Source organism: Halichoerus grypus, chromosome 12, assembly GCF_964656455.1.
Source record: "Halichoerus grypus chromosome 12, mHalGry1.hap1.1, whole genome shotgun sequence".
Lineage (NCBI taxonomy): Eukaryota > Metazoa > Chordata > Mammalia > Carnivora > Phocidae > Halichoerus > Halichoerus grypus.
Window position 1 is genome coordinate 27,338,012 of NC_135723.1, and position 17,072 is coordinate 27,355,083.

Sequence of the window (17,072 nt, forward strand, 5' to 3'; positions counted from 1 at the left end):
AAAATGAGCAGATCCAATTTAAACTCACCACCAGAGCTTTAGATCTATTGCTTAGAAGTTTCTCAATATCCCTGGCTGCAATTTCCACCAGCTGCCGTGCATTATTTGGTTCCACAGTATACAAATCCTGATACTTCTCATAAATCTGCATGAAGAGAAAAGAAAATTAATAAGAATAATTGCTTATGTGGTTCATAAGTTCACAGTAGAATGTATTTTAAACCATAAACAATGATTGGAAAGACCCACTCTTTGCTTTCTTCATTTCGATCTTTTTGGAATTTGGATGTGTCAAAAATACATATGTGTAAATAAAAATTCACTAAAAGACCACCAGCTAGCCAAAACAGCATGCCATGTGAACAGGCTGTAAAATATCTTGTAGCACAATGATCTGTGTATGCAATTTTTTTAAAGGATTTTTTTTTTTTAAGATTTTATTTATTTATCTGACAGAGAGAGAGTATGGGGGGGGGGGAGCGGCTGAGGGAAAGGGAGAAGCAGGCTCCCGCGGAGCAGGAAGCCCAATGTGGGGCTCGATCCCAGGACCCTGGGATCATGACCCGAGCCAAAGGCAGACGCTTAACCGACTGAGTCACATGGGCACCCCTGTGTATGCAATTTGTGACTTGAAATTGTACCTCCCTGAATTCAAAACCTGGTATTAACTGCCATCGGGTTTTTTTGTGTTTTTTTTTTATTTTAAAAGAAAGGCCATGCTAGAAAACAGTAGGACGGAAGCATGGTAGGTCAGACTTGTGCAGTGAACCAAGGTAGGAGGAAGGGGAAAGAGCAAAGATGTATTGAAGGATACTTCCCAGGGTTATCCCTAGCTACAACCACTGAGATTAAAGCGTATGCTGCTAAACCTTATGAAGAGAGGGAGAGGGAGAGAGAGAAAAGAGAGGGGCAGGGAGAGAGGGAGAGGGAGAGCAAGAGAAAAAGAGAGAATGAAGCCCCTGCTAAGGTTCATCCATGTAACACAGAGAGCTTTATGACACAGAGGGGTTGAAGGTCACTGAGGTCTACATTAAAGTTCGGTTAAATAAATCTGTAATAGTGTAAATATTTTTCATTAGCAAACTGAATCTTTGGGGTTTTGTTTTCTTTGAATCACTGAATCAAACTATGCTGAAAGTAAGCTAGGCAGCAAAAGAAGCCTATAATTTTGCCTCACATCAGTGTCTACAGAAGGATTTCCCTGGAGTGGCATCAGATGCACCCGTTTTGCAGAGCCCACACACTCCTGGTGGGGGGGGGAGGGAAGAATTAAAGAATGTGGGGTGAGGGGAAAGAGCAACCATGCTTGTGGCTACAGGGCTGAGCCGAGTAGGAAATCCCTTATGCATCCAACAGATGGGTTGCACATGCATGACTAAACCATCTTTGAAAGCCAGGGCCTGGCAGGTTTTTACCGTCTTTGGAGAAGTGAATCCAGGCACATGCAGGAACCAGTTTAACCCTGCTTTTTCTGGCAGAACTCCAGCTTTCTGCAATACTACCAACAGGTCCTACAGCCCGGTTCCAGCTGACCACGGACGCTTCTGGTAAACACTAGTTTCAAATATACACAGATGCATATGCTACCATTTCTTTGTAACCGGACATGTTAGTTTTACATGAAGTTTTCATTTTTTTAAGTGACTCAAAATTAATCATTTTAAACGATTTAAATCAAGCTTTGACTCCTAAATTTTTTTTGACTTATTCAAACTATGAGGTTTTTCTCATAGTCTAAATTTTGACCCTGTAGGTTTATCATCCCAACTATTCAAGGCACGGTCATCTAGTCATATAAAATCCCCATATTCAGTTTTATTTGGGATTCCTGTGTATTACTGGATTGCTTACACTTTCTGCTGAGGGGCAGATTATTGAGTCCTATTTTAAAGACCAGGTTGTCCATGAACAACTCCATCCAGCCCAAGGCTCTCTCTTTCATTTTAGCCTAAGATGACATCCAGGAACATGAGTTCCTGAAAAGATTAATTGATTTGGGGTACAAACAGATAAACCTCAACATCACTGTAATTGATCCAGGACATTTAGTTCTTTGCAGTAAAACCGATAAAGCTAATTGGAGCGAAAGGCAGGTGGGCTCTGCGCTATTAATATCGTGTTCACTTCTGTATGAAGTCTGACCTTCTTCCTGTGGTATAGGGACTATGACAGAATTCAGAGTTGGTAGAGATCAGTTCCAAATATACAATTTGTACTTTGCATTATGTACTAAACGTAATGTCACTTATTAAGTCACTACCTACAAATGCCAGATTTATTATAAGATCTTTAAACAAGAAATGGGTTATGAATCAGAAACAATTCAGTTCAAGTATATGCAGATCCTCTCAAATATATACAGAATATTCTCTCAAATTGATTCTAGGGTAATTTTTTAATGCTTAGAAAATTAAAAAAAAAGACAGTACCTAATTCACAAATAAACTTTAAATAAATGAAGTTAAGGAAACTTACATCTACAGTCCCAATACAAATTTCCTGTTGTACTTTGTAAGGTATAAAACAACATATGAAATGTTTCTTGGTAATAAAAATGAATTAAAACCATATAACTGCCCCACCAAAAGAACTAGTTTTTGCTTCTGTTTTTTTTAAGATTTTATTATTTATTCATTTGAGAAAGAGAGAGAGAGAGAGAGAGCACAAGCAGGGGGAGGGGCAGAGGGAGAAGCAGACTCCCCGCTGAGCAGGGAGCCCCATGCGGGGCTCGATCCCAGGACCTGGAGATCATGACCTGAGCCTACAGCAAACGTTTAACCACCTGAGCCACCCAGGCTCCCCTTGCTTCTGGTTTTAAAGAATATAATATTCTTTGTTGTTGCAAGAGGTACTGCAAAGCCTCTCAGAAAGTCTCCTGGTATATGTTTACTAAAAGTTTTCAGAGGAGAAGGGCTCAAGTGGATTTTTAAGATTATATGATATATTTTTACAAAGTACATACATTTATAATTCTTCCGGCCACAAAATAAACCCCATTTCTAAAATATTTAACATGTTAACATGGTTTTTTAAAACAGAACCTTAAGAATATTCCGTTTTCTCTTCCTAGTCCTTTTTTTTCTTTTTTTTTAAGACTTTATTTGAGAGAGAGAGAGAGCACACAAGCAGGGAGAGAGGCAGAGGGAGAAGGAGAAACAGGCTCCCCACTGAGCAGGGAGCCCAATGCGGGGCTCGATCTCAGGATCTCAGGATCATGACCTGAGCCAAAGGCAGATGTTTAACTAACTGAGCCACCCAGGTGTCCCTTTTTTTCCTTTTTAAAAAAATAATAGTCTGTTTTACCATTTTATCTAATCTCTTTCCAGAAAAAAATAAATAACTAAAACAAAAGAACATTGTGAAAATAATATGAGTTTCTGATACCAGACAGAGCTCCATGCAAATCATATGTCAATTCCTCTTGCACTGCGTGACACTGGTTTCCATTTCTTCTACTAGAAAGAGTGTAGCATATAATGAGAATCCTAGACGGGACGTTTTTCCTCCTGAATGATATACTCATATGCTTTAATTTTTCTGCAGTTCAAATCCTCTCACTTCCGTCCCTGCCACAAGTTTTGACAGAAAGAATATCTGTCACCTGTCCATTCTTGCTTTCTTACAATCTTAATTAACTGGCTTTAATGACCATTCACTATTACATTCATAAACAACAGAGAATATATTGTCCCTTCCTTTTTCCACTGGAAACCTCTAAGTCTCTTGGCTCCAAGTCCATAGTTCCAAGATAATCTTCAGAATGATACATTTAAAAATAACCTCAAGTGTAACATTTAAAAAGTGACACCATTCATTGATATAACTGCTTCATAAACATATCTAAAGAACTAGTTCAGAAATCATAATACTTACTATTATACCATGGAATAACACAGATAACCCAGAGCAAGACCGGCTTCCAAGTTTTGGATGACCTAGAAGATTGTATTAGCAATCACTTTCAGGCTTCTACTCTATACCACTCTGAGGTGTTTCAGATACATTATATCATTTACTCACTTTAAGAAACCTGAAAAATACATTTAATTAACCATTGCATTAATGAGAATACTGAAATTCAGGTTTTGGAGTATCAGAGTGGAGGCAGTTTGGGTCCCATTTCACATCATAAAGGAGCAAACCACTGCCCAAAGCAGCCAAAGATAAAATGGTAACATGGCATGTTTAGGCCAAGTGGATCTGCAATACCACTCTGCCCGGGATCTCCCTTGGCTTTAGCAGGATGTGGAGAAATAGGAAGGGCCACTGGGATGAACAAGAAAGGTAGTTCAGAATTAATCAGTCTGCCAGGAGACTGCGTCAGTGAAGAATCAAGGGAATTTCAATGCAGTGCTTGAGACGATGGAAAGTGGGGAGCAGAGTTCCAGCTGAAGGATGATGTTGCAAACCACCCAGAGCTGAGGGGCCTTAAGGAGGCTGAAGAGATTGGCCAAGTTCTTAATAGCAATCATCTTCAATATCTATGCCAAGAGCACAGAAAAGAGCGAATATACTACACATCTTGTCACATGTCACCCAGATGCCAAGTAGCAAAGTTAAGAACATTAGAGATTATTGGAAGGGAGTTGGGACGGAAACCTTGACATTCTGAGACTAAGTTTTCTCCCCCAGAGGGGGAGATAATGGCAGCTCTTAAATAAGTAAAGTTCCCTAAGGAGAAACAAATTTCTTCATATTAAGTCTTAAATATGTAAATTTTGACAACCCCTTCCCTCCCATGGAACTCATCCTGAATAGGCAATCCAGATTTTTGCCATGCCCACAGTCATCTTTCTGAGACAAGTTTTCCTTTTGACAGTCCCTGATGAATGAAGAGTCCTACACATTTCCTTACAAATGGGTAGCAATATTCTAATGTATGACCTTGACCTTGGGCCCTGACTAATTGCATCAGGACATATCAGATCTAGAAGCAGCTAACTTCTGACTCAATGGCCTGTAAACAGGTACAAAAGATTTGTATAAATGATGACAACACACTGAACCAATCACACTCTTTCAACCACATGTGAAACAATAGTTAGGTGGATCAGGGCAGAAGCAGAAGTTTGACTAGTGGAAGGAAGCACACAGATATTACTGAGTGACAGAAGGGATGGCTATGGTAGGGGGTACACTGGCCTCCCAAAGGTATCCACAGGCTAATCTCCAGAACCTGCGACTATATGCTGTTACATGGCAAAGGGGGAATTAAGTTTGAGGATGAAATGAAATTTTACTAATCAGGTGAATTGAAAAGAAAGAGATTTATCCTGGACCGTCTTGGTAAGTACAACGCCATCACAAGGGTCCTGAAAAGTGGAAGGAGAAGACGTGACTATGCAAGAGGAAACCAGAGAGATTGTAGCATGAGGAGAAATCCTCCCAATGTTGCTGGCTTTGAAGATGGAGGAAAGGGGCCATGTGCCAAGGGAAGGACTTCCTGATCTATAGGCTGTGAAATAATAAATTTGTGTTTTAAGCCAATAAATACATTTTTGGTGATTTGTCACACTAACAATAGCAAATTAAAACAATGAACTATTTGTGAAGAGCTCCCAGCTGAGAGGTAACAATAATCAGCCTCTGGATAGTAAGTCTATAATAAACTCGAGTGATTCACTCTTCCAAAAAATAAAAATGCTAAGAAAGACTCCAGGCTTTGAAAGTTGTGATTAACATTATTAATTACCACTTTGCACCTTCGTTTCGTTACTCATTCAATTCATCTCATTCATAGGAAGAATAAGCTCTATTGGGAGAAATGTACAATTTCCGTTCAACTTTACAAAATAATGAAATTATCTCAGACTCCTATTATGACCCTCACAATAATGTGAGATCCTGCGAAGAAATTCTAGAGAGAAAAGCTGAAAATATCAAAATAGATGTGCACACATTGTCCAAAAATATATATGAATGGGATGAACGAATACGATCCTACCTCCTAATAATGAGAGGGACTAAAAGAAAATGTGACAGAACTCCCACCCTCATTCTCATTTCACTGTCTTTTCTGGCTAACAGCAGTCCATTCTTACATCCTCAGTACTAATGCAGGCAGGCAAAGAGATGCGTTGTCACCTCAACTGCTTTAGAGACTCACAAAATCAATTTCACTTACTTTTACTTAAATTTTGCAATGTGGGATGGCTTGGTTATATTTTTTTTCTTCTTTATTAAGTGTTTTGTGGGCTTTTGAACTTCTTGTTCCCTAGCTACTGAAAATGTCTTGTTTCTAAAAGATGTATTAACACAAAAGATTGATATAATGTCCTTTCGTGGTCACTTTCAAAGATCAAAGTTCCCTTACCTTAAGAAATTTTGCAATGAATCACAAGTATAATAAAGTCCTTCTTTTTTTTTTTAAGATTTTATTTATTTATTTGAGAGAGAGAATGAGATAGAGAGAGAGAGCATGAGAGGGGGTAGGGTCAGAGGGAGAAGCAGACTCCCTGCTGAGCAGGGAGCCCAATGTGGGACTCGATCCCGGGACTCCAGGATCATGACCTGAGCCAAAGGCAGTCGCCCAACCAACTGAGCCACCCAGGCACCTAAAGTCCTTTTTATTTATCGTAAGTTACATCATCAGACAAGCTGGCCAACAGAAAGAGATGTTCAGATATGTGAAGAATCCTTCATCTAAGGTAAAAAAATAACTAGTGATACTGGATCTGAATTGACGTTAGAATATATTTTACCAACAACAAAGAATTTTAAAAAGTCTACCTTCCTCCATTGGAAATTAGCAGAGTTAAAAAAAAAATTAATACTGCCATAAAAGAATATGCAATATTTACTAATTAACTCCTGATCTCTTCAAACACTCCCCTCCTCCTCTTCAATTATAACAGTAAGTGAGGCAATCTCAGAAATAAATGTCAAGTTTTGAAAATCTCTCACTCTTTAATACTCTAATACATTGTCAGCTGTGTTTAACACAATTGGTAAAAATCACTTTAAATTATAGCCTTTTGTTTCCTTTCCCCCTATAACCTAGCTTTCTGAGACAGAATACTACCTCTGAACTTTTTATGGCTTGAGATTTCCATTCAGCTACCTTTAAGAAAATGCAAACATCATCTAACATAACTTATTAAGTATCACGTTTGTTATATATTTCCTATTTCCTTTAACCAGAATGTAAATTTTAAGGGGACAGACATTTTTGCCTGTTCCGTTCACTGGTACAGAACAGCACAGAATCCAGTGCGTACACAGATACTAGGTCCTAGGAGCACTAGTAACTAGTAACGAGTAGATACTAGTTACTGCACCTAGGCTTTGCTAGGAATGTGAATGCTGACTTGTAGCAAGTTCCTCCTTGTATTTTAAAATTAATATTTATTTTGAACCTAAAAAAATAACAAAGTCATGTAAGGTGCTATGCAATTAGATAATGGAATTTATATACAACACCCGAATGATAATTAGATCCCAAAAATAGAGTGGATACACAAAATGAGGTAATGCACAATACGAAGAATATTAGGGTTCCACTGAAGAGGTACAGAAAATTGTGTTGTCAGAATTCAGAGGAAAGTAAAATCACATGGGTTATGATCGACAAAAGATGGGATTGCAGGCACACTTTGAAGGATATATGTATTAATAAGGGAGGAAAGCAATCAGAATGTGTGTGATATAAGGAATTATTGGAAAATATGGATTGAAAGGCAAAATGAGACACTATCATGGGCACCTATAAAATTCAGGGTACTTCCTCAGCTTGGATTGGCATCCCAACCATGTTTTGCTGGCAGCAGGATCATGTGATTTCAAATGCGGAGTGTCTTCTGCCTACACTCCAGAAGTGGATGAAAAGCCAGCCAGTATGCCCTGGGGCAGCAAGATGCCTCTTGGTCAGCTGATGTCAGAGTCTGCGGGCAGCCGCACTGCTGGCGGGGTGCATGGGGTCAGCTCGTCTCCCAGCGGGAGCCGCCTGGCCTGGGTCCGCCAGGACTGCATCGTATCCGTTGCCGATGCCTCGAGGAGTGTGCAGGGCTCAACTCTGGAAAGAGAGTTCCTGCCCCTCCTGAGTGTGGCATTTGTGTCGGAGAACAGCGTTGTAGCTACGGGCCATGACCGCTGCCCAGGGCTCTTTAACTACAATGACCGTGGCTGCTTGACCTTCATGTCCAAACTAGACATTCCAAACCAGAGCATCCAGGCAACATGTCTGCCAAGGAACGCTTCCAGCCACGACTGAGGACCGCAATACAGCCCTGGAGATGCGCCCCCAGAACTGCATCACTCAAGTGTCTATTTAGGAGGTGGACGAGCGAGATTGTCGCAAACTGTGCACCGCTGCCATCGATGGGAGCCAGGACAATTTGGGATTTCCAGACCTTAAGAGTCTTCCCTCCAGGGCCTCCTGATAATGGGAAGCTGAGTGAGCCTCCCACATCCAGCACGACAAACTGACAGACTGACAAACTGACAAATGTGCTGACGCAGCCCTGGCGTGTGCGTGGCAGTGAGGAGAGCCAGCCGCAAGGAAACACGGAAGACACATTTCGCGCAAATATCATCTGTGTGTTTTTGTTTGAACATAATTGGTGACAGTGTTGGTTTTTTAAAAGCAGCAGTGATTTGGGGTTTTTTTTGGTTTTTGTTTTTGCTATTTCATTCCATTCTTGACCAAAGCTGCTCTTTAAGTAGTTTATTATGGAAAATTTTCACACTAACTTAAAGGAAAGGGTGGGAGGTAAGTAAATTCGTCTGTAAACAATTAAATAAAAATACTGAATGTGAAAAAAAAAAATTCAGGGTAATGGTTTACACCTTATAATAGTCAACTCCAAGCTATCTTGTTCAGAACTCCTAGTAAAATTAGCACATAGGAAGAATTCAAAATATAACATAGGCTTACTATGAACATCATCTGAATATAGGTATACACACCCATATAATTATATACATATACACACATACACACATATACATGCATACACATATACAATTGATCATGTTCTCGAATTTATAGTGCATATTTTCTGAGGATAACTATATCCAACTGGCATTCAAAAATCAAACATAAGAGTTCAATATTTCCCTAGTCTTTCCATTCTTTCTATCTGATATGATATAGCTTTTTAGCTGAGACAGTATCACATTTCAAATGAGACATTATCTTTAAGAAGAGTATTTAGGAAGAATGAAGTCACAATTGGAGAACCTTCCACAGCATATATTGCTACGTGCTCTAGTTCTTATTGACAAGAATTTGATGGTGACACTTTCAAGCTTGCGTTAAAGATGGTAGAAGGGAAGGGGAAAAAAAAAAAAAAAAGATGGTAGTAGGACCAGAACAAGCAACAACCATAAACATGCCTGTGCTTTCTTCATACTACACAGAGGAACAGGCGCTAATATTTAACTACAAATGCAAGTGAAATATAAGGACTCATTCCTGGAACACAGTAACTAAACTATAACAAAGACTAAGGTGAGCAAAAAAATAATTCATAGCAAGAATTCTTCAGTTTATAGCTTGGAGATACTTCACACATAAAGTAAAGAGTAAAGATTCTGGGGCGCCTGGGTGGCTCAGTCGTTAAGCGTCTGCCTTCGGCTCAGGTCATGGTCCCAGGGTCCTGGGATCGAGCCCCACATCGGGCTCCCCGCTCAGCGGGAAGCCTGCTTCTCTCTCTCCCACTCCCCCTGATTGTGTTCCCTCTCTCACTGTGTCTCTATCAAATAAATAAATAAAATCTTTAAAAAAAAAAAAAAAAAGTAAAGATTCTGAGTATCTTTAAGAAGACTCAGAATCAGGAACACCTGGGTAGCTCAGTTGGTTAAGCGTCTGCCTTCGGCTCAGGTCATGATCTCTGGGTCCTGGGATCGAGCCCCACATTAGGCTCCCTGCTCAGTGGGGAGTCTGTTTTTCCCTCTCCTTCTGCCCCTCTCCCCCACTCACGCTCTCTTCACCCTCTCTCTCTCTCAAGTAAATCTTTTTTTTTTTAAAAAAAGAAAGAATACTCAGAATTAGGGGCGCTTGGGTGGCACAGTCGATCAAGCACCTGACTCTTGGTTTTGAGTCAGGTCATGATCTCAGGATCCTGGGATCGAGCCCTGCATCAGGCTGCACGCTCAGTGCAGAGTCTGCTTGTCCCTCGTCATCCCCCTCTGTACCTCCCTCCCCCAAATAAATAAATAAAATCTTCAAGAAAAATAAATACTCAGAATTTAAAAAAAAAATGAATAGTCAGAATTAAAACAAGGAAAGCATTAAGAAACATAAAATAAGAAACCACCTACTTGGTTTTTTTGGTTTGTTAATTCCAGAGATAACATTTTAACCTAGCCTCTTTCTCTTTACATATCCGGAGCTATATACGAATTGTATACGTATTTTGAACAGCAAATTCATATGCAATTAAAAGTGGAAGAGATCATACTAGATTCCATTAAAGCTGAATTAAAAAAATAATTAACCATAGGCTGAATGAGCTGCTTGCTTAATGTCCCTAACCCCAAATGGCCCAAATTCATTTTACTGCCAACAAAAGAATTTTAAAAATTTGCTCTTAACCATTATACCTTATTAACAAATGGCTTTTCTCAAGAAAACTGCTACCTACCAATGCTGATTGGTATTAGCAATTTTACAAATTTATGTTCATTTAAAGAAGTCCATACATTTGCCCTTGCCTCAAATGTTTCAGTCCTTCTAGAGAAGTTTTTCAGACATTTTTACCAGATAACTCTTGGCTGTGAGATGTCCTGTGCATCGTAGGATGTTTAGCAGCATCCTCTGCCTCCACACACTAGATGCCAGGAGCAACCCCCTCCCCCAGTTGTGACAAGCACAAATGTTTCCAAGCATCGACAAATGTCTCCTGGGGGACAAAACTGCCCCCGGCTGAGCACCACAGCTCTAGATATAAAGACAATAAATGTCTTTAGGAAAAATAAATAATAAGAAGCTGTATGTTGTATACCGAGAGCGTGCAGTAGCAAATAATGGTCTTTGATGCCATTCATCTTCATTCTAAAGAAGCTACTGCTTGGCTCTATCATTTAGGGGTTCTTAGCTTCCATCTTCGTTGTGTAGCTCAGAGACAAGAAAAGAGCACAGGTAGCATTGTATCATTCTCTCTGTGATTAGTATTACCAAACCATTAGATTGCTATTTGGAAAAACAATGAATAATCAATCATGTATCCTTCAAGTACTAGTAAAACTTAAGTGTTAATTATTGATTGATAATGGAACAGATTGGTAAGGTAAAAAAGAAAACATTTTAACAGTCTTTCACTATTAGTGCTTGTGAACACACAGTACTTCATTTAAAAGCCTGTTAATAAAATATTGAAAGTCGCCATCAGATTAGAAATCCCCTAGAGTTTATTCCATACCTTTGACAATGAATGTAATTAGCCACTGTTAAAAAAAAAAAAAAATTAGGTTCTTACTTTAAAATCTCCAGTAAGCGGGTGAAGGGAATCCATATTCTGATAGTACTGATAGTACTATGTGGAGTCAAAATAGATTTCTGTCTACTTAGAGGAAAAAAAAAAGTGTTTTTTTCCCCCTAAAATAGCTACAATCTCAAGTTGCCTATGTAATTATGGCAACTCATTTGGTTACATTTCATCACTGAGAGAATAAGGCAATTCTAAATAAAACCAGAATGTAACGTAACAATAAATAGTGATATTTGAAAAGTAATTATACTATTCTTGCAAAGTAGTTCTATTACATTTATAAAGTAATTATGTTACTTTTATAAAGGAATATGAATATAAAGCTACATTTTAACATGCAGTAAGCATTTAACTTTTTCATAGCATCTTCTATTGCTTTCATGTTTCATTTCATATTCCCTTTTACCCCTATAATATTTCTGCAAGGAAGAGAGAGTGTTAGGATCTATCTCACTTGACAAGCACGTAACAGGACATCTAACACCATCCAGCTACTTAGCAGCACTCCCCAGAGGAGAAAAGAAGATCCCAGCCCTTGTTGCCTCTGCATGTTGCTGATTCTCTAGTCGGAATCACCAATGATTAATTATGTTCTGCTCTGGAGTATCTTCTTTTGTAAATAGATTAATATATTAAACTCTCCACCACCTAGAAAATGAATATTCTATTTACATAAGTGACGCGACCACAATGTCAAAGTAAAAGCATCAGTCTGTTAATACCATGAGTTACTAATGAAAAGAAATTATTCACTTAAAACACTTATGTAAATACTAACTTAATTAAGAGTACTGAATGCTCAATATTTAGACATGTTTCATATTGACAGCTTTGAGAGCATACTGAAATATGAAGGTATTGATTTTCACATAACTTTAACTTATGAAATCATAACAGTGAATCAAAAACCAGAAAGTTCTATGATAATGCCACTGCAGAATGATTTTATCTTCAAAAATACACTTCGGGGGGGGAATAATCCACAGATTTTCTTAAATATGTTTGCATATTCTAGGCAAACATGTTAGAGACCCAGACAGAATTTGCATTTAAGAAGAAAGCCTTAAAACAAGGTGACAGGCATAATTTCAGCTCTCTTAGAAAGCTAAAAGGATACAATAATCTCCGTTAACAAAAAATTTTGATTCCCAGACCATCCTTCATTGTCAGAAGATACAACACAACATTAGAATTGAAATAGAAGGGGGGTATGGAGTAGTGTCTGATAATGTGGGCGAAGATCTCAAAATGCATATATTGTTAGGAATAACTACAGGACAGCCAGTGCACCCTCCAAAAATACAAGATGAGTCTGGGAAGCTTACAGAGCATCAAAAAAAAACTGTAAGAGAGGCCTGATATCATAAGTAGGATAGGAAAGGAACAGGGAAGAAAATGTAGCAGGGAGGCTTGGGATTAGTGTGATGTCCAGAAGCTTGCAAATGTCTATGTCTCCAGCCACAGGGAGCAGAACATATACAGCGAGTCAGGTCTTTACTGTCCCTGGGCCCCAGGCAAGTGAGGACCCAGGGCACAAAATTTCAGGAGCTACTCACTCACTGTGAGTAGTGCAAGTTGACAACTCTCCAAACGGGTGTCTCCTTCAATTCTGCGTCCTCTGAACGTGCCTCACCTCAGTCCAGGTTCTGTGGGTCCCCCTGCCGCACCTGACCCCCATAAGGAAAAGAGACCTACTTGGAAAGACCTATTTGGAAAAACTCTACCTCTTTCAAAATAGTCTTCACACCTGCTGCCTAATATCAAATTTGTTCTGCTTACAGATGAAAGAGTTACTACAGATTTAATGTGAATGATAACCATCAGCCCCCCCCTTTTTTTTGGTAATAGGAGGCCCTGAGAAAGTCTTGGATTCCTAAAGGGAAAGGGGAGGTGCAAAGAAACAGAACAAAAGAGACGACAAACTCCCAGGGGCTTGTGATTTGCTTATAGTGTCATGATCTGCTTTCCCCAGAGCAGGGTCACCCAAGCGGAACAACTGAGGATCTCTGACCTATTTGCAGAGTTCTGTTTTCTTTTGCTGTAACTTTTTGCAGATTCAGAGGTGTATTTTATAGAAAAACAAACAGTGGTTCATATTTACCAACCTATTTTTTAAAAAACTTTTTCTTGGGGCACCTGGGTGGCTCAGTCGGTTCATCGGCCCACTCTTGATTTCAGCTCAGGTCTTGATCTCACGGTCGTGAGATCAAGCATCTGGGTCAAGCTGGGCTTGAAGCCCACTTAAGATTCCCCTCTCAAAGACACCTGGGTGGCTCAGTCAGTTAAGCATTGGACTCTTGATTTGGGCTCAGGTCATGATCTCAGGGTCCAGGGATCAAGGCCTGCATTGGACTCTGCACTCAGCACGGAGTCTGCTTGTCCCTCACCCTCTGCTCCTCCCTCTGCATTCTCTTTCAAATAAATAAAAAAATAAAATCTTTAAAAAAAAAACTCTCTCTCCCCCTTCTTCTGCCCCTCCCTCCCCCACATGTGTGCATGCTCTCTCTCTCAAAAAAAAAAAAACCCTTTTTCATAAAACAAATTCATTATTATCGAACCTATAATTCAGAATACCTGATAATTTAGATATTGGTTGAAATTTAAGTATATCTTTACATGAAATATTTTATCAACATATTACATGAGAAAATGGTTGCTGGTAAATGTTTTATAAACTTAAAAACTTTGTTTCCAGGACGCTTGGGTGGCTCAGTGGGTTAGGCGTCTGCCTTCGGCTCAGGTCATGATCCCAGGGTTCTGGGATCGAGCCCCACATCAGCTCCCTACTCAGTGGGGAGTCTGCTTCTCCTTCTGCCTCTGCCCTCTTCCTCCCCCTGCTTGTGCTCGAACTCTCTCTTTCTTTGACAAATAAATAAAGAAATCTTCAAAAAAAAAAAAAAAAAACCTTTGTTTCAAGATTAAGACCACGTTGATGTTTTATATGTTATTTCTTCATTAATATATGATGATCAGCCTCTCCATTTGCCAGCTACAGGAATTTGTATGTCTGTGTGTGTGTGTGTGTGTGTGTGTGTTTAAAAGTAATAAAATGTCTTCCCTTTGCTGAAAGATTTTAGAGAAGAACCAAACAAATAAAAAGACATCCTGTGCTCATGGATTGGAAGAATTAATATTGTTAAAACAGCCATACTACTCAAAGCCATCTGGAGATTCAATGTAACCCCTATCAAAATATAAAAGGCATTTTTCAAGAAATAGAATAATCTGAAAGTCTGTGTACAGTTTGTTAAAAACAGACAATAATAATGTATTAGCGGTATGTAATGTGATAGATATCATTACAACCATATTTCAATATACAAATGTATCAAAGTAACACAATGTCCACCTTAAATTGACACAATGCCTTAATCATTATCAACCTTCCCTGGGCTAGTGTTTTAGGATGCCAGAAGGCATTTTTATAAAATTGGAAAGATGTCTGATTTTAGCCATGTTGCCTCATTGCAGCTGCTTCTGAGCCTTCAGGTAAAAAGCTAGCTGGACCCTGGGATGCCAGTAGAAACAATTCCTTTAAATAATTTGGAAAGAACTAACAATATTAAATATCAACCCAGGAATCTGCTGAATTCCTCTATTCAACTTCTGATCCTCACCGTGCATCCAATAACCCCAAACTCAGCACAAAGTTCACTCTCAACTCTGGTGTCTTTCAGCTACTCTGTGCTTTAGGTTTCCATGGCCAAAAAGAAATGCAACCCTTTGGCCTCCATCATGAACCTTTGCTCTCTAGGCAAAGGGAAAGGGGCATATGGAATCATTCATCTACGCAAAATAACACTCTTCATGGGCCCCAATATTTAAAATCTTTTTCCAATAATAGATTCTTCTCTCTCTCTTTCTCTCCCCCTTGTTACATAATATATAATTCTTCTATGTGTATTTTTTTCTGTCACTTAATTAGGTACATGTCTCATAAACAGAACACTGTGGGGATTTTCTTTCATCCCGTCCATTCTATCTTTTTATCCTAATTCAGACTAGGCCATTTATGCATTCATCAAGATTTGCACTGTTTGGGCGCCTGGGTGGCTCAGTCGTTAAGCATCTGCCTTCGGCTCAGGTCATGGTCCCAGGGTCCTGGGATCAAGCCCCACATCAGGCTCCCTGCTCAGCAGGAAGCCTGCTTCTCCCTCTCCCACTCCCCCTGCTTGTGTTCCCTCTCTCGCTCTCTCTCTGTTGAAAAATAAATAAAATCTAAAAAAAAAAAAAAGATTTGCATTGTTCTTAGTAATCTATACTTGATAAAGCATAATGGAAATCAGGTCAGTTGTTTTTTTTTTTTTTTTTAAGTGATTCATTGCAAAAAGCAGGTTTGGTGAAAGGGTTCACATATTAACACCAAAAGGAAAAGTGAGGTCAGCCAAGAAAGTGGTTTTTGAGGCCAGAGAAACAGTGCAGAGGAGGGAAGAGCTCCCAAGAACAGTTTATTTTTAATCTCAAGCTGTCAATAAAGAGAGTCATATAACTTCTAACCAGAATCTGTCAATTCTTATTTCTTTTTTTCTCATTCCACAATGCCATCACTTTCACGGAGGCTCACCTTATTATCCTGCACCATTTGACATTTTAACACATTTTCCTATAAGGAATCATTGCAGACCCCAAGCATCAGCTTACAGTAGCTTTCAGGAACCCTCACACCTTCAAAATGGGGATTTTTGAGTCCTACAGTGTCAGTCCTCTGAAGAGAAGACCCGCATCTCTGTCAACCTTTGGCAGCCCAGACAAAGCCTGGGACATACTCTGTGCTTAATAAGTGCTGATTAGAATTCAATTTAATCACTGTTACTCACAAAGAACGCTTTTCATTTCCCAATACATTCGTTAGCTCATCTCACAGATACTTAAGTTTCCTCAACATACTCTGGTATGTTTTTTTATGAAGTTCGATCAATACATAAGGTAACCATACATTTCAGTGTCTCCTGGGGAGGAATATCCACATATATATACTCCTATGATAAATGTTCATATATCATACATGAACTGGCTTTTATATCATATCTCACCTCTGTGACTCATCACATTTGTGGAAAACAAAGGTCTCATTGCATCACTAAGAACACAAGATAAAAGTACTTTCAAATCGTTGCTTACATTGGAATGGAAGTAGTGAGACTCTAAAGAAATGACTTTTAACTTTCAATAAATCTTATGGAACCTACACATGTAAGCGCTCTTTTCCAGGGAAAATAATCTATTTAAGATGCTATACAAAATATTTATATGTTGCTATCATTTTCAAGAATCATTTTGGAGTGACTTTCATAGCCATTTCATAAATCATAAGAAAAACCGTATTTCAGAGTGTCTTCTTGCACAAAAATCTTTATTACCCATCTCAGTGACTCACTCTAGTCTCTAGACATGGCTATAAACACTTTCCAACCATTTTTAAAAATAAAATCTACCCTCAAAGAAAGAACATGTGTTCCCACTGAGGATATTCAAAAGAATTCATCACAGGACTTCAAGTCACCACTGTGTGAGAGATTCTAAAATATACTCTGAAGAACAGGAACATAAAACCCCAAGATGAATTCTAGGGGATTCTACACATCACATGAACTCCTCTAAGGTGAGGCTGCATGTAAACGATAGCGTGTGGTAAGAAGGCTA

The 17,072-nt window shown here is 39.0% G+C and overlaps 1 protein-coding gene and 1 pseudogene across 2 annotated transcripts in view; one reads left to right on the plus strand and one right to left on the minus strand.

The window, feature by feature from the left end:
• The window catches only part of CACNA2D1 (calcium voltage-gated channel auxiliary subunit alpha2delta 1), a 512,722-nt gene that overhangs the window by 397,723 nt on the left and 97,927 nt on the right, over positions 1-17,072 (minus strand). For both annotated transcript variants that reach the window (XM_078060091.1, XM_078060090.1), the window contains exon 3: positions 29-145. In XM_078060091.1, the coding sequence (XP_077916217.1) occupies positions 29-145 (117 nt within the window). The remainder of the gene's footprint in view (positions 1-28; positions 146-17,072) is intronic.
• LOC118538855 (actin-related protein 2/3 complex subunit 1A pseudogene) lies at positions 1,303-8,476 on the plus strand (annotated as a pseudogene).